The sequence below is a fragment of the Halichoerus grypus genome, chromosome 4, assembly GCF_964656455.1.
Source record: "Halichoerus grypus chromosome 4, mHalGry1.hap1.1, whole genome shotgun sequence".
NCBI lineage: Eukaryota > Metazoa > Chordata > Mammalia > Carnivora > Phocidae > Halichoerus > Halichoerus grypus.
This window is the reverse complement of record NC_135715.1, coordinates 75,238,566-75,258,910: the sequence shown is the minus strand read 5'-3', so window position 1 is coordinate 75,258,910 and position 20,345 is coordinate 75,238,566. Positions and strand designations below refer to the sequence as shown.

The window sequence follows — 20,345 nt, the reverse complement described above, 5'->3', positions numbered from 1 at the left end:
TTTTATCTTTGGCACACAGACATGGTGCCCATCTTCCCATTCTGAATCTTACTATTATCTTTTCTTTTTCTTAATAAATATTATTAAGGGCACCTGGGTGGCTCAGTTGGTTAAGCGACTGCCTCCGGCTCAGGTCATGATCCTGGAGTCCCGGGATCGAGTCCCACATCAGGCTCCCTGCTCAGCAGGGAGTCTGCTTCTCCCTCTGACCCTCCTCCCTCTCATGCTCTCTGTCTCTCATTCTCTCTCTCGCAAATAAATAAAATCTTAAAAAAAAAAAAAATAATTAAAAAAAAATAAATAAATATTATTAAATGTTTTTCAAAAGAATCGATTTTTGTCTTTGTTGATCCACTTTGGAGTATCTTTGTTTCCAGTCTCATTACTTTCTGTTAATTTATATTACTTCTTACTTATACTTTCTATGTATTATTCTGTTATTCTTTTTCTAACTTCTTACATTTGATTAAAATGGATTCTTAGCTCATTAATTTGTAGCCTTTTATCTTTTCTGTTTTAAGCATTTTAGGCTGTAAAATTCCTTCTAAGTAACCTTTAGCTATATTCCATGTTTTAATATATGTTTTCATAATTACGTACTTCCAATTGTTTCCTAGTATCCATTTTCATTTATTCTTTGATCCATAAGTTATTGAAAGGTGCATTTAAAATTTTTCCAGATGTATGGAGTGGTTTTAGTTATCTTGTTTCTACAAATTTCTAGCATACTTGTAGTAAAAGAACATGTTCTGCATGTAACTGATTTTTTTGAAAAGCTTAAGACTTACTTCATGGCTTAGGATGTAGCCAAGTTTCATAAATGTTTTATTTGTACTTGAAAAGAATGTGGATTCTCTAATTGTTTGATCCAGGATTATATATGTATCTAACTATATACATGTTTCTCAAATCTTTATCCTTACTGATTTTGTGCCTGCTTGATCTTTCAATACCAAAAAGGTCTACAATACAGCTCTTCTGCTCTGATTGTGGATTTAACTGTCTCCTGTTTGGTCCCCAGCCCATTCTTGAACCATGGAACTGAAAGTTCTAGGCCTTCAGGAATCAGTAGTAACATCCAGGGATTTCCGGCCTCCCTCCTGTGATAGCTCAACAATGCATATAGAGAAATGAAAATGAACTTTGTCTGGCATTTTTAAGTGTTACGTACAAGGATTTTTAAAAACTCTATCTAAACTTCTGTATTGCCAGAAACACGTACGCTCTCTAAACCTCATTTTTTCATTGGAAAATGGAAATAATAATATCTGAGGTTAAGGGTCCCCAGGAAATGACGCCAGGGCAGAGATCTGTACTCAGGGAATTTGTTGGGAAGTTTAAGTGGCCTTAGCAGAGAGTGTTACATCTCATTCACTCATACCCACCAAGCTGAGCATGAACTTAACACATTAAAGAGTCGATGGTTATTGAGCTAACCCAAATGGCATGAATCTATTTTCTGTCATATACAATGGATGTAACCTTTTCATAAGATGGAAAGCTGCAGCTAGACTGTGACATAAGATATGGGACCACTGGAGCACCTGGCAAGAGTTGTCCCTGAGCTGCCCAAGAGAACCAGAATCCTCTAGAAAGTTCCTACATCCCCTGGGCAACAAAGCCAACATGGAGGCACCGAGAACAACTGTCAAGGACTCTCAATTACTTCTAAAAGGCCACTTTTATGCAGGGCATGGGGAATATAGAAATCTCGGGGGCTGAGAAGGAAATTAAACTCTCAAATCATGGACCTAGAAGCCAGAAAAGCATAAAATCTTAAATGATCTTAAATGGGGACTCCCTCCTTGATGGAACACAAGTATATACTTTGCTGCTTCAAAGTATATACTTAGAATGACAAAGACAAAGGGATGTGTCTATACCCCTGGGTCCTGGTCTTTGCCCAGATTCCTACTTTTTCTTGGGAATATCCCTTTCTTCATCTCACTGCTGGTTCATGAGCACCTGACATAACCTGGAGTGGGCAGGAGTCTGTGAGTAAAAGGCATAGGTGGATAGGAAAATTCAAGGGCAGTTTTCCATTGCTTTGTTCTCTTGGTTTAGATTTATGGTATTAGCCTCTTCCTTCTGAGACACATGTTTTCACTCCCCTTTCATTCACAGTTGCTTCCTCAGGATTCTAAACTTTCAGCCTAAATTTCTTCACACAGTGAAAACAGCATAAAAGGAGAAAATTGTGTATGCCCTTAAAACTCTCCTGTGCAAGCTCACAATGGAGGCTGACATATCTCAGTATGTTCAGTGTGGCCAACTACTCCCTCTGTGTCAGAATAGATGGGTTTCTCTGACTGAGTTTGGCTGCTATGTCATATGAAAATGGTGTTATCATTAAATCCCAGAATCCCACATCCCACTCAGGGCAGGGCGATGCTTACTCTGTGAAAAGTGTTCAGGAACTGAGACTGATTCAGAACATAGGCCTTGCTCGTCCGTGACTTGAAATGGTAGAGGCAATTGCCTTCTTGCTTAAATTATTTCCTATCTCTCAAACCCATATAGCTACTTCTTTTTTTTCAGGTTAAACACATCAATGGTCTCTTTCCACTAAGTGGGTGCACTAAACCACCCAGCTACCTGAGGGGCCCAGTACCTCAGTTATGGTGGTGCTATTACAACCCGTTGGTTGATGTCTGGGGGAGTAAGCTCCTTTCTGATTTCAGTGCCATTGTGTCTGGTCGTTGTTTTAGCTGCCAACTCTCCAACCAGCTCAGCTACTGTTCTTGACCTCTTCTACAAAGACTAGCTTTTTCCCCCTACTCTCTCCTAATTGTATGTAGGCTCTTCATTTCAGAATAATGTGTCTCAGAATAAGACACTTAAGACCACCTTGACTCCCATTTTTTCCTTGTTTGTATATAAGCATACTTTACCACTCTACACCTCCACCCCAATCCAAGAGGTTCATATTTATCTCTAAGTACATCAAAGCAAGTTCTTTGTTCAAGACTGTTTCAACTCCAGCCCTTGAGGTTTTAATTTTTATAAATGCTTTTCTTTTTTTTTTAAACAAGAAGAACTATATGAACGTATGCAAAAAACATACTATGTCTTAGACACCTTTCTTTCTGAAAGTTAATAATGGTACAAGTACCCTCTAAATTAAATCTTGTTATCCTCATTTTATAGAGGAGGAAACTGTGGCTCACAGAAGTTAAGGAAATTGCCTGGAGAGCAGATAAGTGCCCAAACCAGAATTCAAACCCAGATTCTGTTTGGTTTCCAAACTTGGTCTCTTTTTACCACAACTTTCTGCTTCAAAGACTTTAGGGTGAGTCTCCCAGCCTCTATGAGCTTTAGCCACCTCATCGCCTTATTAAAGGGAAATTAAGTTCAGTTATTTTGAGGTGCTTCCATGCTAATTCTAGGACAAGAGAGGAAGAGAGGGGCAAGTCAAAGGGGCTGGGAGAAAGGGGGAGGGGCAGCACAAAGGGAGTAGAGGCTTTGTGAGTTTCTTATCTCCCTATTTCTGATTCTATTGATGTATATTTACTCTGCTTTCTGTAACTAATCAGATCTCCCTTTGGAAGTTTACCCTCGTCATGTTCTAAGGACAAATATGAATTTTTCTTGTCATTTAAGAGAAATATAAGCAAGTGTAGTGTGAACAAGCCTATTTTAAGGGAGGCATACTTCAAAACAATTTATGCAGTCATCGATTGTTATTTTTCAAATATAAAAAGGCACAACCTCCTTAGTCTTTACATTGAGTTTCAAACTACTATGAATTTAAGCCATTAGACATACAAAGTGAAAACATACCCCTGTTGAAAATAAAACCACAGTCCAAAATGGCAGCACTCAGGCCAAGTCACCAAACCAGGACTTAGTACCTAACCTGTGCCTCCCCCAGAAATTCTAAGTTTTGACTGGTCAGTAAGGAATTTTCTGATCAGCATCAGAGGTAATCTGCGACTGGGGCCCTCTCCAACCCGCAAAGGAAGATGAGGTCAACCACCTAATGAAAGCCATTGCCTTTCCCCTTCAGGGAAGGTGACCTTGCCTGAAATAATCCTTTTTATTTCTTTTACTAATAGCTCTTTGCCCCACCCTCCTTCCTATAAAAACCCTCTATTTTGTACAACTCCTCAGAGCATCTCTCTACTTGCCTGAAGGGATGTTGCCCAATTCATGAATTGTTAACAAAGCCAACTGGATTTTCCAAATTTACTTGGTTGAATTTTGCTTTTTAACAACTCTGCCCACCCCCAAACAAAACAATAAAAGCCAGAAAACAACTCTTTAAAAAAAGACTCCAGTTAGCTGCTCCTAATAATCACAGCAGAATAGCTGGCCTCACGTTCCTGCACTTATGAGGAATGGAGATTTTCTGAGTAAAAGGTTCAGAAATCAGATCCATGTGAGGACAACAAGGGTTTTGAAAGGCGACCACCCAAACCAAACAATAATTTTTCACTTGTTTACAAAGTGTGGAAAGAAATACAACCACCCCCATCGGTTTTTCCACCAATTTCATACACACACATCACCTTGCCATTATCACCATCATTAGTATCAGTTCTAAAAATTGAAGAGACTGGAAATAAAATTCTTCCTGGAAAAATAACAACCAACAGATTTCACTTTAAATGTAAAGGAGCAACAAAATTTATTGACTGAATTAAACACAACAGTTAAAATGGCAGTGTTGTATTTTCATTTTAAGATGTTTGAATGAAACAAGAAAAGTGCTATTAGTCCAAGCTTCTTACATTCATTAAAAGAGTGACTATCAAAAACAGCAACATGCACAATGATACATATGCACAAAATGGAATTATATCAACAAATATACAAAATACCCAAAATAAAATATTTACAGGTTTAAAAATATAAACATTGGTTCATTTATCCCATTAAATCATTGGAGTGGAGAAAGGAGAAAAGATCCTATTGCTATTTAGAATCCTTTTTTAAAACAAGTTTTAAAAACATAGAGTAGTTCTAGGAGATGATTTTTGATGTTTGGGGGGAATTTAACATTCTATTATAAAAATAATATCTATAAACCTACTAACAATTTTCCTCCTGTGCACAAAAATAATACAGCCAAAAGCTTGTCCTCAAAGACATGCCTGACTTTCAGGAAAACTAATTATAGAAATGGAGTTTCTCATTTGGGTCTTCTTTGTCATTATTTTCAAATAACCTGCAATTCCTTATATTACACTGAGATATTCCATATAAATAACTTGGTCAAAAACCTGAAGTTAGCAATGAGCCTGGTAGATAGCTGGAGTCAAGTAAAAGTGACAAAAATTTACTTTGCCTATAACATCAGAACCATTTTCCCTGATGTTCTTGATAAAACGACCACTCTCAGATCCTTCATGTTCAGTTAAATTTGTCCTGGAAGCAATAAGAATGTTATTGTATTACTTTATGAGAGTTTCTCTTCTTTTCTTTAGAAATAACTGTGTAGTGGGGGATAAATGGTTGCAATGTAGATATTTAGAAAGTTCACTAATTCCTTCAGGCTACCTAGGACCATTTCAATACTTGGGTTACAAGTATTTACTGTGTGTCTGCTCTGTGCCCCTATGAAATCTAACCAGGTATTTTTAGTATCTCTGCTTTAGCTTATTAGATGATCCAGGTAGGTATCTGAGAAAGTTAAATGTGTCTCCGATAACCAGTCACCTTGGCTATATTTTATTAAAAATGTTATCTTCACACACAAAGCAGAAATTTACTTTACCGATTATTATTACCACAAATTACCCCAGTTTATATTTTAATAGAATGACCACCTGTTATTAAAATCTTCCACTGTGTCTCATTAAAATGAGGCCTAAAATTCATTTTAAAAGCATTTTACTTAATGTAGGCAGGCCATACATTAGGAAAATAACCTCCTTAATTATGACCATGATGCAATTTCAAATGGATTTTCCCTAAATACTGGAGGTATTAACAGAATCAGAGTGGGATAAAACAGAGGTTGCACGCTGCTGGATTCACTACTGAAATTGCTTTTGGTTTTATAATTGGCAAAACAGACATCAGATCACAAGATCTGTACTTAGGTCTGCTTGTATGGAACTCTAAAGTAATTGATGAATATAGTCCACAATTTTGACTGGCCCAGGTAAGAAAAAAACCTGCTAGTCTCTGAGCTCTTCCTTTTAGGCTTGCATGTATAAAAGCCATCAAAGAATTAAAAATAAAAATACAAGTTCACTTTTAACTAAAACAGCCGTCAGTCAGGTGGTACCCACAATTATACAAATCTGGGTTGGCTCTTGCAGTTCAGAACTTTGATCAGTTTCTTACTTAAAACAAGTTTTATAGAAATTGAATCATATGGCTTAAAAAATGTATAATTAAAGCAGAAGCTATAGAGTTAGGTTTCTGATTCAAATTCTGTCCATTACTTAGGAAATGGGTGACTTGGGACAAGGTATTTCACCTTTGCCAGCATCATTTTTTTCCTCTGCGGGATGGAGCCAATACCCACCCTGCATGGTCCTTGTGAACAGTCGTGATAAGAACGTGAAAGAAAGCACCGAGCAGCATCCTGGCACAGAGCAAACACACAGTATATGTTAGTTTTTCTCCTTCAATATAAAATACTCAAATTCACGATGACTGACTTCTAGGTCTTCAATAATATTAGTTGAATGAATTAATGAATTGGAAAATATGAGCCAGGATTCAATGGCCGTTGACAGAATGTAAGATGCGCTACTTTGGAAAGAGCCAGGAGCTTATCTCTGAAGTTCAGAATTGTATCCAGGCAAGGGATCATTCAGCTAGTCGCTATTTAAACAAACCACATGGAACAGTCAGAGCAAGCCTAGAGTGGGCTCATGGTGGAAAAACAAGGGCAACGTGCTTGGAATGACCGACATCCTACAGGGAAGAAGTGTTACCATGACAACAGGAGAGATTTCTGCCTATATTTTTGGTGTTAATCTCAAGAAGGAGAGGATACTGCCAAAAGAAAGCAGAGTGTTTGCCTATTAACTGTGCCTGGCTTCTCTGTCAGTGATATGAGCACCATCGTCTCGGACAAAAAAACCAATTTTCAGCTTCATGGCATGGGTTAGCTTTGTTTCTATTGGAAGTGAACTGTCATGACATTAAGTAGTTCTTAGCTCTTGTGTTACTCTAAGTTACAGAAGAGTTTATGTTCCCATCCCAGAGGCTAGGGGAAAAGAGAGAGAAAGAGAAAGAGGGGAGGTGGGGGGGAGATGAGATGGGATGGAAACAAACAAAAAGAATGAATTAAAGATGGCACATTAGGGAAATAATATTGCCTAACCCACGTGGCTGCTAGGAGGACCATGTCAATATTTGTAAAGCTCTTAGTGGTCACTGGCACTTAGCAAGGACTCAACAAATGTTCATTATTGTTATAATTGCTATTATTATTTTGAGAGGAATTTGTGTGGCTTAATCCATACCACTCCTGTTCAAGTTCGCCCCATTCTGCTCCACCCCACAAACCATAAGCAACAAATGGAAAAAAAAAAATAGGTAAAATAAAATAAAGATGTTTTTCATGACTGTTAAGAAAATCCAATCACAGTACAGCTATGTGAGAGCCTAGACTGAAGGGGTTTTTATGAAGTATTAGACACAGTATATGCCCCAAGAACACAGGTTGCATTGAATTAAACATCGGTCATAAAATATGCCCAGTTTCTGTTCTGGAGGCTTTGTGACTATTTTAATCTTTCCTTTTTCAGTTTGGGAAAGAACACTTTTCCATAATCATGAAAACTATCACTCTGAATCACTCCTTAAAAGCACTATCTGGAGTGAGATAATAACATTCTTTATAAGTGGCTATAGTTGCAACAAAGCATCTCCTTTAAAGCATTAGCACAGTGCAAAGGCTTTGAGAAGCAATTTATGACGGCCTTTGCAAAATCCTCAGAGGCAGACGGGCGACTGACCTTGAGGGGGAACCGCACTTCCCACCTGACAACGTTACAGACACGTCCTTTTATAAAGTAAATGCTGGCCTCTTGCTTTCCCACACAGATATATAAGCCACCGGTCTGCCATGCTAGCTTTGGATCCCAAACTGTCATGAATATTTGTGCGTAAGCAATCAAAAATTCCTAAGGCCGAGTTTCCACAAATAAGAACGGTGTTGTTCATCCCTTGGTCTGTCTGACAAAGAGGGAGGGGAAATGGGTAGGCCAAGGTATTAGGGTTTCTCCTCTTATTTCATGTAGGTACTTTGAATTGGTCATTCCCAGTGGTGATAAGAGACAATTGTGATGTGTTCTCCTTTTGTTTAAGAGTATAAAATTCTTGAATTAATTTCTTAAGAATGATAAGGGGAGCAAAGTATCTGTGAAGGTATTGGAACATGCCTTCATAGAAACCCAGCACAGGTGACCAAGGCCAGATTGTCATCATTCAGGAGAGAAATCTGGAATGACTACAATCAGGAAATGTGTTCCACTATGCAAGAGTCAAAGACACCACCATCATGACAAGTGTCCCCTTATGGCTATCTGAGGGCACCAAGCAAACATCAAACATGGTGGGTACAAAGGGAGAGGACAGAAAGCTACTTTAATCAATCTCTTCATACAAAGTTAACAGTCAAAAGGCTCTGAGAACTAATCTGCCAAAGACATAAATAACAAAAACTCAGATCAGTCGAAGAAATCTTGATACCTAATATAGTTTTTTTTACCTTGGTAACTGTGCAAAGGGTTATTTGAATATTCATTTAAGTGCAAATACTTCAAAACTACTTCTGAGATTAAGGAAGAAAGGCTTTAGACCCAGTAAGTCATCACTCTCATAGATGTTAAACACTTTGTATTTAAATAGGCAGATAATTTGTGGAAAACGTATCTAAAGGAAGTTCTTAATGTCCTATCTGTCATTGTTGTCATTAGGTGAAATAATAAAAATCTTTTTCCTCTAGCAATTGTTGAAAACGCTGTAGTAAAATTTCTCCCAGTCGGTGCTAATGGAAGAATAAAAGCATCCAACTGCCATTAGTACTGATGCTAGAGTAGTTCAAGTAACATTGTCTGTGTAATGTAGTTATTAAAGTCAGGCTGTCTTTGTGCAGAGCTATTAAACTCACTGATAAATTCAGGGCCAACAATTGATTTGACTTTTTCCTCTCTAATTTGTCCAGCTCTCTGACTAAAGAGACCTAATCAACTAAGCATCTCAGAATCATACACACACAGCAAAGGTGTCATCAGCCCATATTTAATCTTCCATTAAAAAAAATCAGCAAATATGGCCAAATTAGGAAATGTATTAATAATAATTGGAATATAAATCTATTAAAATGCTGGAGGGAAAAAAAAGCAATCTCCAGGAACATGAATAAGAGAAAGTAGCCCTTGGTGTGCGGGCGTGCGCGCACACACACACACACACACACACAAAAGCAAGCAACTGTGGGTGGAAAAGGTTAAGATGCAGGCTTCCTGCATTGGTCCTGATTTCCCATCTAGCTACCGAGGCCATTTAATTAATTGCCTGCATCCTTCATTTGACTGGTGTGGGTGGAATTCTTAAAGATGAGAGTTTTTTAAAAGTGGAAAACATATGGAAAAGAGAAAATATTTTACATCTTGTATAACTGGTTAATAGGCAGGGGGAAATGAAGGTAAGCTTTGCTGACATTTTCCTTTACTTATAACAAGAAGACACAGCATAGTGGTATAATGGCAGAAATAAGCCCCCAAAATTATGAAAGCAAAACTAGTTTGTCCCAGTGCTAACAAAATAGATTTATCAATAGATTGCCTTTACTGTTAGAATATTCTCATCCGTACTTCAGGTACTCCTAACTTTCCTGTACAATTGAACGAATGAACAAATATAACTCTGTCATGGATTCACACAGAGGAGAAGATAACCCTCACAAGAAGATGCACAAGAAGAAAATAAACATCCTTTGTTTTACGGCTAGGAATAAAATTTATGTTCTTTACATTCACTGGGGGAAGATGAATGTATTTGGAGTCTAAATCAAATTTAAATCCCTTTCTCAAGACAGAAATAATTTGTAAAATATTTCCTAGTGTACAGTACATGCCTTTGTCTGTTAGTTTGTGCACAGTTGAGTGCATAAGCACGTGTGAGTGTGAGTGGCTTTATGAATTCCTGTTGGTGGGTTCAGAGTGCTTAAGGCTATGTCTGATTATAGGACCTCATCTGTATAAGGAAATTAAATATTAAAACAGTACTTTGAAATAACATTAAGGATCTGACACAATGCAATAAAAGCCAGTAATCTGACTACTAAAGAAATTCAACAAATCTCTACCACCTCTTCTAATTGAATCCTTGCAAATTTAAAATGGGGAACGATTTACTTTATGCTACTGGCTCAAATTTGTTTGCCTTTGATGTCCATTTATTTTGTTCCTTTCATACTATTAAAATAGGTTTCCATATACTTAACTTGCCTCTTTCCTTCCTTTATAAAATAGAAAACAAGCGTAGAAAGCATATAATATCAGTTCATTACTTAGGCAATCTCTCTGGAAAATGGGAGCTATATAGAAGTGTTTGTGCCATTCGTATACATGCAGTTTTGCTTGAAAATGTCTAATCTTCCTGATACCATGAATCCATTCCTAGTAGAAGCTCCGGTCTTTTGATTAAACACACTGAAGTGCATTTCAAAGAGGATATTATATAATCATTAGATGCTAATAACATTCTAGGAACTGCTTCAGTTAATCACTCAAACTATCCAGGCATATGGTAACCCGTCCTGAAATAAATGTCTCATCTAAAATAATAGAAAATATACATATAAGGAAACCACTTTTCAAAAAAAAATCTTGACATAGAGTGTTTATGATATACACTTGCCAGTGTCATATTCTGAACATACCTGTCTCAATCATGAATCTATAAAGCAAAATCAAATAACATGAAAAACTGTATTTTTCTATTGGGTTTTTTTTTTTTAAATATGTTCCTCATTTGGGACTCCCCATATTGTAGAATGGTTGAATCCAAAATTTTTATAACCAAGGTAAAAATCTCTGAAAACCAGGATTGAGAGTGAGAAGCAAATAGTCTTTTACCCAAGACAAGACAGAATCATTCCTCTGGGACATCAACACAATAGACTTTTTTTTTTTCCTGCACTGAGAGCCAGAGATCCCATATAAAACAAAAACAGAATTGCTTTCGGTTAACAGTACATAAAAGAACATCAGTGGTCCGGGACAGTTATCATAACTAGTTATAAAACCAGATTTTAAATTCGAGGTTACTGACAGATTATAAAATGTTAACAGCTGGATAAACTGTAAAATATGCATTATCTACACATGAAAATGTTACAGTTTATAAATGCTAAAATACTGTGTCTATTGGCATTTTAGTGAAATCTTTCCCTGATCCTCATTTCTTCACTGGGTGGGAAAGAAAAAGAAAAAGAAAAAGAAAAAGAAAAAAAGAAAAAAACCTGCTCTGCTGAGCTTCTTATTTCTCCCCAAACAGAGGATCTAAACCAACCAAACCAAAATGCTCCTTTATTGTCCTAGTGGTAGATATTGACCTATTTGCATACCCAGCAACTGAAAGTAGGCAAGTTTTTGGCCAATCAGTGATCCCCTCTGCTCATCAGGTAAATACCTGGCTCTTTCAGCTTTGCAGGTGTTTCCCACACAGTGATACAGCAAAAGGTCTTTTTTCTTTTCTTTCTGTCTCGCTCTCTTTTTTTCCTGGAAAGAAAAAGGAAAAGAAGGAAGGAAGGAAGGAAGGAAGGAAAGTGTCATGGAAGAGGAGGGGCTCCTCTGGTGTTGGCAGTCGTTCCTCCAGGCCCTCTCTGGGCCCTGGCCCCGCCAAATATCATGGCATGATGCTTACATAGGTTTGGTTAAGTCCTGTTTTCTGCAAAGGCAAGTAAAGGTGACTTCCAAGTGTTCAGTGCATCAAAGGAAAAAAGAAAAAAGTGATTTTTTTTTTAAAGGTAAAAAACTAAAAGTGCTTGAAAATAATTCTCAGGGAACTTATCTGGAGAGGAGAATCCCATGTGTAGCACCCCCTCTCTGGTGTATCCTGCCCCTGCTGGCGGCACAGAGACCTCCTCGGTCTAGGCTCTGGAGCTGGGATGGTCCTAAAAGCCTTTCTTTAGGAGAAGCAAAACTTTTTGAGTGGTTTCCAGGGAAAGTTGTATTCCTTGACATGGGGTGCGTCCACCTTGGCTTCGGAGACCTCACAACTTTTTGGCACTGTCATGGCACGCCGCTGCCCGGAGGGTGGTCCCAGCCAAACCCCGGTTGCTGACCCTGCGGACCAGCACTTTGGAAACTGGGATTTTTGTTCTGGGCATCTCACTCCTGACTGGTTGCTGGTGCACTACCGGATGGCTGGATGGAAGGTTCGCGAGGTGCTTGATGCTGATAGGGATTTTAGAGTCCTTCAGCAAACTGCCTGGTGTTCGCAGTGGACAGGTGATGGTGACTGGAGACACAGGCTTTAACCGGGACAAGCAGGACGTCTCCTCGTTGGCGGCAACGACGGCCGGGCTTCCGTCCGGATCTGCGTAGAGATCGTAGAGCGCGTCTCCGCTGTAGCTATCCCGGGGGATGCCCGCCTTTTTGCCGCTGCCCGCGCTGTCTTCCTCCGGGCCCGGAGTGGTGGAATCCCAGTAGCCCTCGTCACTATTGGGGATGCCTTCCTGCTGCTCCTTCTCGGGCTGTTTAGGCTCCTCCTTGGGATGGAGCTCGATGGGAATCCGGTTGAGCCTCTTGTGCTTGCCCAAGGACACGTCCTTGGCCCCTTCCGCACACCTGGCGTCTTTGGACGTCTCGGCCACCACCTTGGTTTCCAGGGCTGCCGCCGCCTTGGCCGCTCCCTCTTGGGGCCCTGGTCCTTGGTCCTCAGTCTGGGAGAGCATGTCCCAGAATTCCTGGAGATAGGTGTCGTCCAGCTCCTCCGGGCTCGCCATCTCCTCCCCTCCTCCTTGGTAGGCCACCACGCCGGGGTTCTTTTTAGAGAGAACTGGTTTGCCTGGCCCGGGGGCATGCTTGTCACAGCTGGGACCTGCCTCGTCCTCTTGGTCTGCAATAATATCTCCACAGCCTGTAAGAGAGTCAAAGCTTTTCAGTGAAGTCACGTCAGAAAACATCAAACAAATACGATCGGCCGATGGGTCTGAGGGTGGATCAACAGAGGAAGGGTCAGGGACGGCCGCCGCTCGGCCGCTGCCGCATTCCGAGTCGACAAGGGGGATGGTCTTTACCGGAACGTCACCTGTCCTGGAGGCATCCTCGGCCGTCTGGACCTCCCCAGCGCCCAGCTCGGGGGGTGCCCGGGGCTTCTCGGCGCGCCGATGCCCCGCGGCGTCCTCTCCCCGGGCGCTTTCGGCCTTAGGGACCCCGGGGCTGTGGGCCTCTCGGCGGTCCGGCACGTGGGCGCTATCGGCGGAGGCCGGCCCCGGCTCTCCCCCTCCGAGCTCACCTGCTGGGTCTCGCGGCGCGTCCCTGCAGGGCTTCTCCGGCTCGCCGGCGGGTCCGGGCGTTTCCTCCTTGACGCACTCCAGGCTGGCGGTGAGCGAGCCCGGCAGGATGAGGCCGCCCGGGGCCCCCGCGCGCTCGCCCTTCGCCTCCGCCTTGGCCCGCTTGTCCTTCTTGTGCCAGCGCATGCTGCTGAAGAGCCCCTTCAGCCCTCTCTTTTGTTTGCCGCCAGCCTTGCTCGCGTCCGCCGGCTCGCCCTTGCCGTTCTCCGATCGCCCGTTCTTCTTCAACAGGGAGAAGAAGCTGTGCGACTTCGCCACCGAGCTGTTGGCCAGGGAGCCCACGCCGGTCCCGGCCGCCCTGGGGGGACCCGGGTTCGGCCGCCCCCCGCTGCGGCCACCCCCGCCGCCGCCGCCCCCGCTGTCGCCCCCGCCGCGCGGCTCCTCCTTCTTGCTGCTCTCCAGCACCACCACCTCCGCTAAGCCGTCGTGGGTCCGGCTCCTCACCATGCCCGTCGGACCCGAGCCTTTCCCATCCCCTTTGTTTTTGACCCCAAAAATGCTGGGCATGGTGCCACCCGATTTCCTCTTCTTGAATAATTTGAAAGCAGCTTTATTAATCTTCCCCGACGGCTGCTCGGCGGCCGGCGTTTCGGCAGCACAATCACAATGCAAGTCCATGTCTGCCGCGAGGGTCCGGGCCCCGGCCTCCTCCTTCCTCCTGCAGACCCCCGCGGACGCGCGATCGCCGCCGCCGCCGCCGCAGCCGCCGCCGCCGCCGCGCTCGCTGACAGCCTCGCCGCCGCCGCCGCCGCGGCTGCTCCTGCTTGTCTCCATGGAAACCGAGCGGGCTAAGCAGCTTTCGTCAGCCGTGGGCTCGCGCCAGGCCACTGTCATCCGTATTCTAAATCAACCTGAGCCACTCTCGCTGCTGCCGCGGCCACCGCCGCCGCTGCAGCCAAAGAAACACACAGGAAAGACCATCTCCCCTCCCGCCAAGGGCTTATATAATACCCTAACCCACTTCGGATCCGACTTGGCTTTGTGCTGCATAGTTTGTGTGTGTGTGTGTGTGTGTGTGTGTGTGTGTGTGTGTGTGTGTGTGTGTGGCAAGAGCAGGCAACAGAGCCTCGAGTGGATTGCAGAAATTAGAGTCGTCTTTATGGAATTCAGACTCCATCCAATCTTACCCACCTTCGGATTCCTCCTCTAGATAGGCTCTTTCCAGAAGCCCAATCGTGGATCACAAGATACCCCTAAAATGGACAAAGAAATTCAACCCAGTACACGATGGTTATTCCTCTGAGCGCCTATCTGGACTTCATGAGTCTTTATGTCTTTCCCGAGCCTTTCATGTCTGTCCTTATCATTTGGGCACCAAGCCCAGCAGGCATGGACTGTGCCTGTTTACATCTGTGTCTTGTCCACCGCTGAGCACAGTCTCCGGGTGGATGTTGAATCCTTACTAATGCAGTTCTGATTCTTGCTGCAAAAACACCAGCCATCAGTCGAATACCAATTAGCAACTCTCTGCGAGGAAAGTGCAACAGTTCTGTAAGGTGGAAGTTGACTGGTCCTTAGGGACAACCCTGGCTTTTATCCCAGGCCCCAGCTCCCGGGGCTCGGGTCACAGAAGCCACTGCCTAGCCTGCATTTTGTCACAATGGATGAGTGGAGGATGGAGGACACAGTTTGAGAATCTCCACAGGTGGTCCTTGGAGTCCAGGGTCTGCCTTCTTCTTTTCCATTATGCAGGACATGGGCTTTACTCCTGCCCCCCACTGCTGCCACCCCCTACCCCCTTCACTATCCCCCCAGGGCTTCCTGCAGCCCCTTTCACCTATGGGACATGGAAAAGCCTGGCAGGATGCTGAGTGCCCAGGAGTCTCTGCAGCTGCTCTGACCCACATAATCTGGGGAAAATGGAAACCTTGTCCCAGGGAACAGCCCAATCTGGGGATCTTTTCTGTAATCTGACTTCGAAGGTGACTGCTAATATTGTAACCTTGACACCTAATTTCCTGATCCTAACTGAAGGCTTATTAACAATAAAAGAAGAAATTTGGAGAAGCACGTACATATGTATATATATAATTTATATATGTTTAATACTTAATAATATGTGATAAAGATGTAATATTAACATATCATTTATTTTATTCATAAATATTATTTAGCAATATGTGATATTTACATATATGTGAATATCCATCTTTTCCCTAATCATCTCCAGCTTCATTTTTTATGAGCTACTTGCATTATACCCAGAAACTCCATTCTCTCTGGGTTGAAGTCGGAGTTTTACTAATAACATGTTGGCCAAGGCAGGTCCTATAGCATGGAACACAGTTGGTTTGAATTTAGGCCTGGGGGTTGTTAGCTGTATACTTGCCGCTCTCTGTTGATTTTTATCAAGAACATTGTTTTATAAAATTTAAAAAATAAGGAGTTTGGATTCAGGAGAGGTTTTCATTCTCAGCATTTTTTTTTTTTAAGATTTATTTATTTATTTATTTTAGAGAGAGAGAGACAGACAGCATATGAGTGGGAAGAGGGGCAGAAGGGAAAAGGAACAGAATCTTGAGCAGACTCCCTGCTGAGCTTGCAGTCCAACTCGGGGCTTGATCCCACGACCTGAGACCATGACCCAGAGACCATGACCTGAGCCGAAACCAAGAGTTGGACACAACCAACTGAGCCACCCAGGCACCCCCATTCTCAGCATTTGAATCTGACCAGGTCTTTCCCACTATCGGCACACATGTCCCCAGGATAGGGTGTAAAACTGAGACCAGAGAGGCTTTTGCCAGGTCTAACTGACCACTTGCGATGATGAATCAGGGTCCTCATTGCCGTGGGGAGGGAAGAGGTTATGAAGAACTATAAAGAGAAATGCATTTGTTATTTCTTCACAAGCTTTTGAAGGCAGTCGAAAATCTTTTTTAGTTCTTTTACACACACATACAATTGCTCTGATTGGTGGGTTACTACCTAACTGTGTCAGTCTGAAAGAGTTTATGACGGGAATCAGGAAAAAATGAAGTAGCCTGTGAAAAGTCTCCCCTTCTCCATACCTGAGCCTGACGTTGGGAGAAGGTGGACTGCTTATTCTTTTTTTTTTTTTTTAAGATTTTTATTTATTTATTTGACAGAGACACAGCAAGAGAGGGAACACAAGCAGGGGGGGTGGGAGAGGGAGAAGCAGACTCCCCGCCGAGCAGGAAGCCCGATGCGGGGCTCGATCCCAGGACCCTGGGATCATGACCTGAGCCGAAGGCAGACGCGCAACGACTGAGCCACCCAGGCGCCCCTGGACCGCTTATTCGGCAGAGCGCTGGTCTATCAGGACAGGCCAGTGTGAGTCCCATTTACATGACAGTCCTTGCCCCCCACCCCCACCCCACTCGTGGAAACCTGTGGCCAGGACTTTGGGATGGGTATCATTCCTTTGAGATACAGACCTCAAACAAAGAGAAAGGGACAAAGCCAGTCTTCAGTCTGGGGAAGATGCTGTGATGGCAAGTCCCTGGCCCTGAGACAGAAGAAAACAAGGACAATCCAAATCATCCTCATCCGAGGGCCCTGGGCAAGGGGAGCTTTAGAAACCATGGTGTGAATGGGGACCTTCAAATATTCTCAGACCCAAGATCCTTGTTTTGGGGACTATCAGAAAAAGGAGAGTGCAGCCAGCCTACAGGGATCTTACCAGAAAAATCAGACACATGGTGGGAGAGCACCTCTTTCCCAGGGCCCAGGAGCCAGCGAGGGAGGTGGATGGTTAGTTCTAGCCCAACTGCTGGGTGGCAGATTGAAGCCAAAGGCCATGTTATGAACCATCTCAAGGGTTTACTCACACCTTAAATCTCTCTTCACAGTCAAGAGTCAGGGAAGCAAAATCTGTATTTGCACAAAATGGTGACTTTTGTCCCTGAAAGATAGATCATGACAGTGAAGATAATTTTACCAGTGAGGATAATTTTATCCCTGTTTGGGGTTATAGTTCCCTCTTTCATTCTTTCTCCCCTACCCCACCATGGCCCCCAACCACTTCCCAAATCTACCATTTGAGAGAGCAAACAGAAAATTAGAGTAGAAAGGAGCTGAGGATAAATGTTTCAGAAAAACGCTGTTTCAGAATGATAGGATGGTTTGCAAATGTGAACAGCAAGCGGGTTTTGCTGGAGACATGTGCATGCTTTTCTTTTTTGGCACAAGGGAGTGTTTATTATTCAGTCAGGGCTTTTCTCTCCGGGCAGCGAGCATCTTTGGAGGAGGATAATCAAAACAAGAAGAAAAGATAAGAGAAACACAGGAGGAATCATTTGAGAGCTTACCATCATCTTCATCGTCATTATCATCATCATCATCAATTCCCTTTTCAGGGTGTCTTCTGACCAGCCTAGCTCCAGTCTGTGTCCTAAGCTTATTGGGTGGAATTTTCTATCTGAGGGGAACCACCCAGAACATTCTACAGAAAAAGCTGGGGGAGGAGCTACCCTTCAAGCCAGGGAGCAGCTGCTACTCTGGACCTCCCCTTGTCACAGCATTCCCATTAAGAAGGCTGCTGGCTTTACCTTACATTTGCCTACGGTCTTTAAAGGGATAATGCTTAGCCAGTGACATTTGGAAATGATACTTGAACTGGGACCAACACCTTCTGTCTCCAGACCACTTAGCCTGTTCTGGACCCCAGCCCAATTGGCCATGTTGCCTTCCCACTCTTGTCCATCTCCACCCCCACCCCACCCCACCATGATTAGCCTCTAGGGCGAGCTGAGTGAAGACCCTCAAATGTCTTTGTTATGAGGACCATCAGGAGGCGCTCCAGCTTTGCCAACCTTGACCCTCATCCTGCGGTTGATTCTGTCCATGTGGCCAAGGTCTATCCTTGCCCTCCAAGGGCCTCACACAAACTGAGACAACAAGGTGAAGTGCACAGTTGCCAGGGGAGAGATGTGTGAATGCCCCTTGCCAGGGAGCCCGACCCAGGGGTCCATGCTACTGGCATTTTGCTGTACCCTCCTTTCTGTGAAGAGAGCTCTAGGCGAGCACTTGACAGAAGAGGACTAGAGAGGTCTGAGCACCTGCTGAGGCTAGACTGAAGTCTTATGTTCTTATTTGCATATTTTGATTCCTGATCTGTCCTGAACATGTCTTTCAGTGTGGGATAATAACTGTTCTGGGTATATGCTTACACAGAGGAGATATTCTTTTCTAATTAGTAACATGCAATGTCAAAAGCACCCCCAATTCGTCATTTTCCACATCAACCCTTGAGCACAGCTGAGGCGGCTGAGGGGAAAGAGCTCCTCTCAAGAGGAGACAGAAGCCCACCTGGGCTCTGGAATGGCCAGGAAGCTCAGGGGCGGAGGTGTTCTGGGTTCCGCAGGTCACCACTCATAAGGTGTCACCCTGGCCCAGCCCCCGCCGGTTTGTACCTGGATTGTAGAGCAAGAGGGTGTGAAGAAAAGACCAAACAAAAGCAAAATGAGCACTTGTCTCTAATGTTGGGGGTTCTCGGGGGGCACAAGCCATGCGGAAGCTGCCAATGCTGGTATTGGGGTAGCTCCCGTGCCTCTCTCTTAGCTTCTGGTTCTTTCTGGCCATCACTGGCATCCCTTGGGGCCCCTTCCAGCTGTCAGTGCCAAGGTGGGTGCAAGGAAGGCAAAACCAGGCAGAATGAGGTCAGCTGCCTCCATCTTCACATGATGTTCTCCCTCCGGTGTCTGTCTGTGTCTCCCCTCCTTTTATGAGAGCACCAGTCACACGGCACCATGGGCCCACCCCACTCCAGCATCACTTCATCTTAATTTTGTATCTTTGTCACAATGGCAAAGATCCTATTTCCAAATAAGGTCACATTCTCAGGTATCCAGGGGTTAGGATGTCAACGTAGCTTTGGGGGCCACAGTTCAACCCATAACGAGCAGCACGGCCAGCGGTGGTGACAGCATCTATGTCACCTTTATCCTTCGGCACAGCCACCAGTGCCCTCGCACAGACAGTAATTGCTTGGACTCGCTTCGGTGGGTTCAGCTTGGGCAGGGGCTGCTCCAGCAAGTGTGGGCTCTTGGCAGATTGCAAGGTCGGGGATGGCACTCCAGGGGTGGCCAGCAGCGAGGGGACAGCACCAGAGCCAGCCAGAGCGCACAAGAAAGAAAATGACGTCAGCCCAGACTGGACGTTGGCACACACATGTGAGAGCCCCTGGGTCCGCCAGGACTAACCAGGAGGAGCCTCGAGGGCTGTCCAGCTGGGAAAGAATAAGAGAAACACTATGGCTATTGTTGTTCTCCAATTTCCTGCATGTAAGCCAGGGTGGCCTGGCAAAGGGGTTACACCATAACCGTTGGGCTTCTCCTTCCCATAATTCCCTTTTCTCCTGGCCCACTCTTTGGCCAGAGCTACTCTTAGAAAATATTCCGTCTCAGATTGCAGAGTGGGGTGCGGCCCCTTCCAGCTGTCAGTGCCAAGGTGGGTGCAAAGAAGCCAAAACCAGGCAAAATGAGGTCGGACAGCAGAGGCCATGTGGACGGGATGCCAGGGCTTTGGGCATGGATGAATGCACATTAGGGAGAGGCCAAACTCAGCAGTGGGAATCATCTGATCCCAGAGAGGGTGCAAACTACAGCCGGAGTCCAAGAGGTGGCCCACAGGTGTTAATGAGGATGCAAGGCACAGGAATTCAAGAGCGAGAGCCTAGAGGGGCTGCAAGAAATGAATTCAAGCCCAAGCACCTGCTCCCTTGGGTGTACTATCTCTCATCTTAAAGACATTCTACTGTGTCTCTGCTTCTTGACACACAGCAGCATCACACACGGGGTTGGTCCGGCCCTCTCAGCAGATAGACAGTAAGCACGAACCAGCCCGTGCAGGTACGGGAGGTCCTCTGCCCAGGTTTGTCCTTCCCACCTGG

The 20,345-nt window shown here is 44.0% G+C and overlaps 1 protein-coding gene across 2 annotated transcripts; it reads right to left on the bottom strand.

The window, feature by feature from the left end:
* Positions 1–4,602: 4,602 nt before the first annotated feature.
* AMER2 (APC membrane recruitment protein 2) lies at positions 4,603–15,491 on the bottom strand. 2 transcript variants are annotated; one of them, XM_036117254.2, is made up of 2 exons: positions 13,435–15,204; positions 4,603–13,056 (listed from the first exon to the last, which is right to left on the bottom strand). In XM_036117254.2, the coding sequence occupies exons 1-2, from the start codon at positions 14,324–14,326 to the stop codon at positions 12,188–12,190; spliced, it is 1,761 nt and encodes a 586-aa protein (XP_035973147.1). In that variant the 5' UTR covers positions 14,327–15,204; the 3' UTR covers positions 4,603–12,187. The 2 variants fall into 2 exon arrangements, with proteins under 2 accessions (XP_035973147.1, XP_035973145.1); XM_036117252.2 differs by having other exon boundaries at positions 4,603–15,491.
* Between the last annotated feature and the right edge of the window lie 4,854 nt (positions 15,492–20,345).

Coding starts and splice junctions, on each gene's coding strand:
- AMER2 (XM_036117252.2), bottom strand. CDS start 14,326: ATGACAGTGGCCTGGCGCGAGCCCACGGCTGACGAAAGCTGCTTAGCC.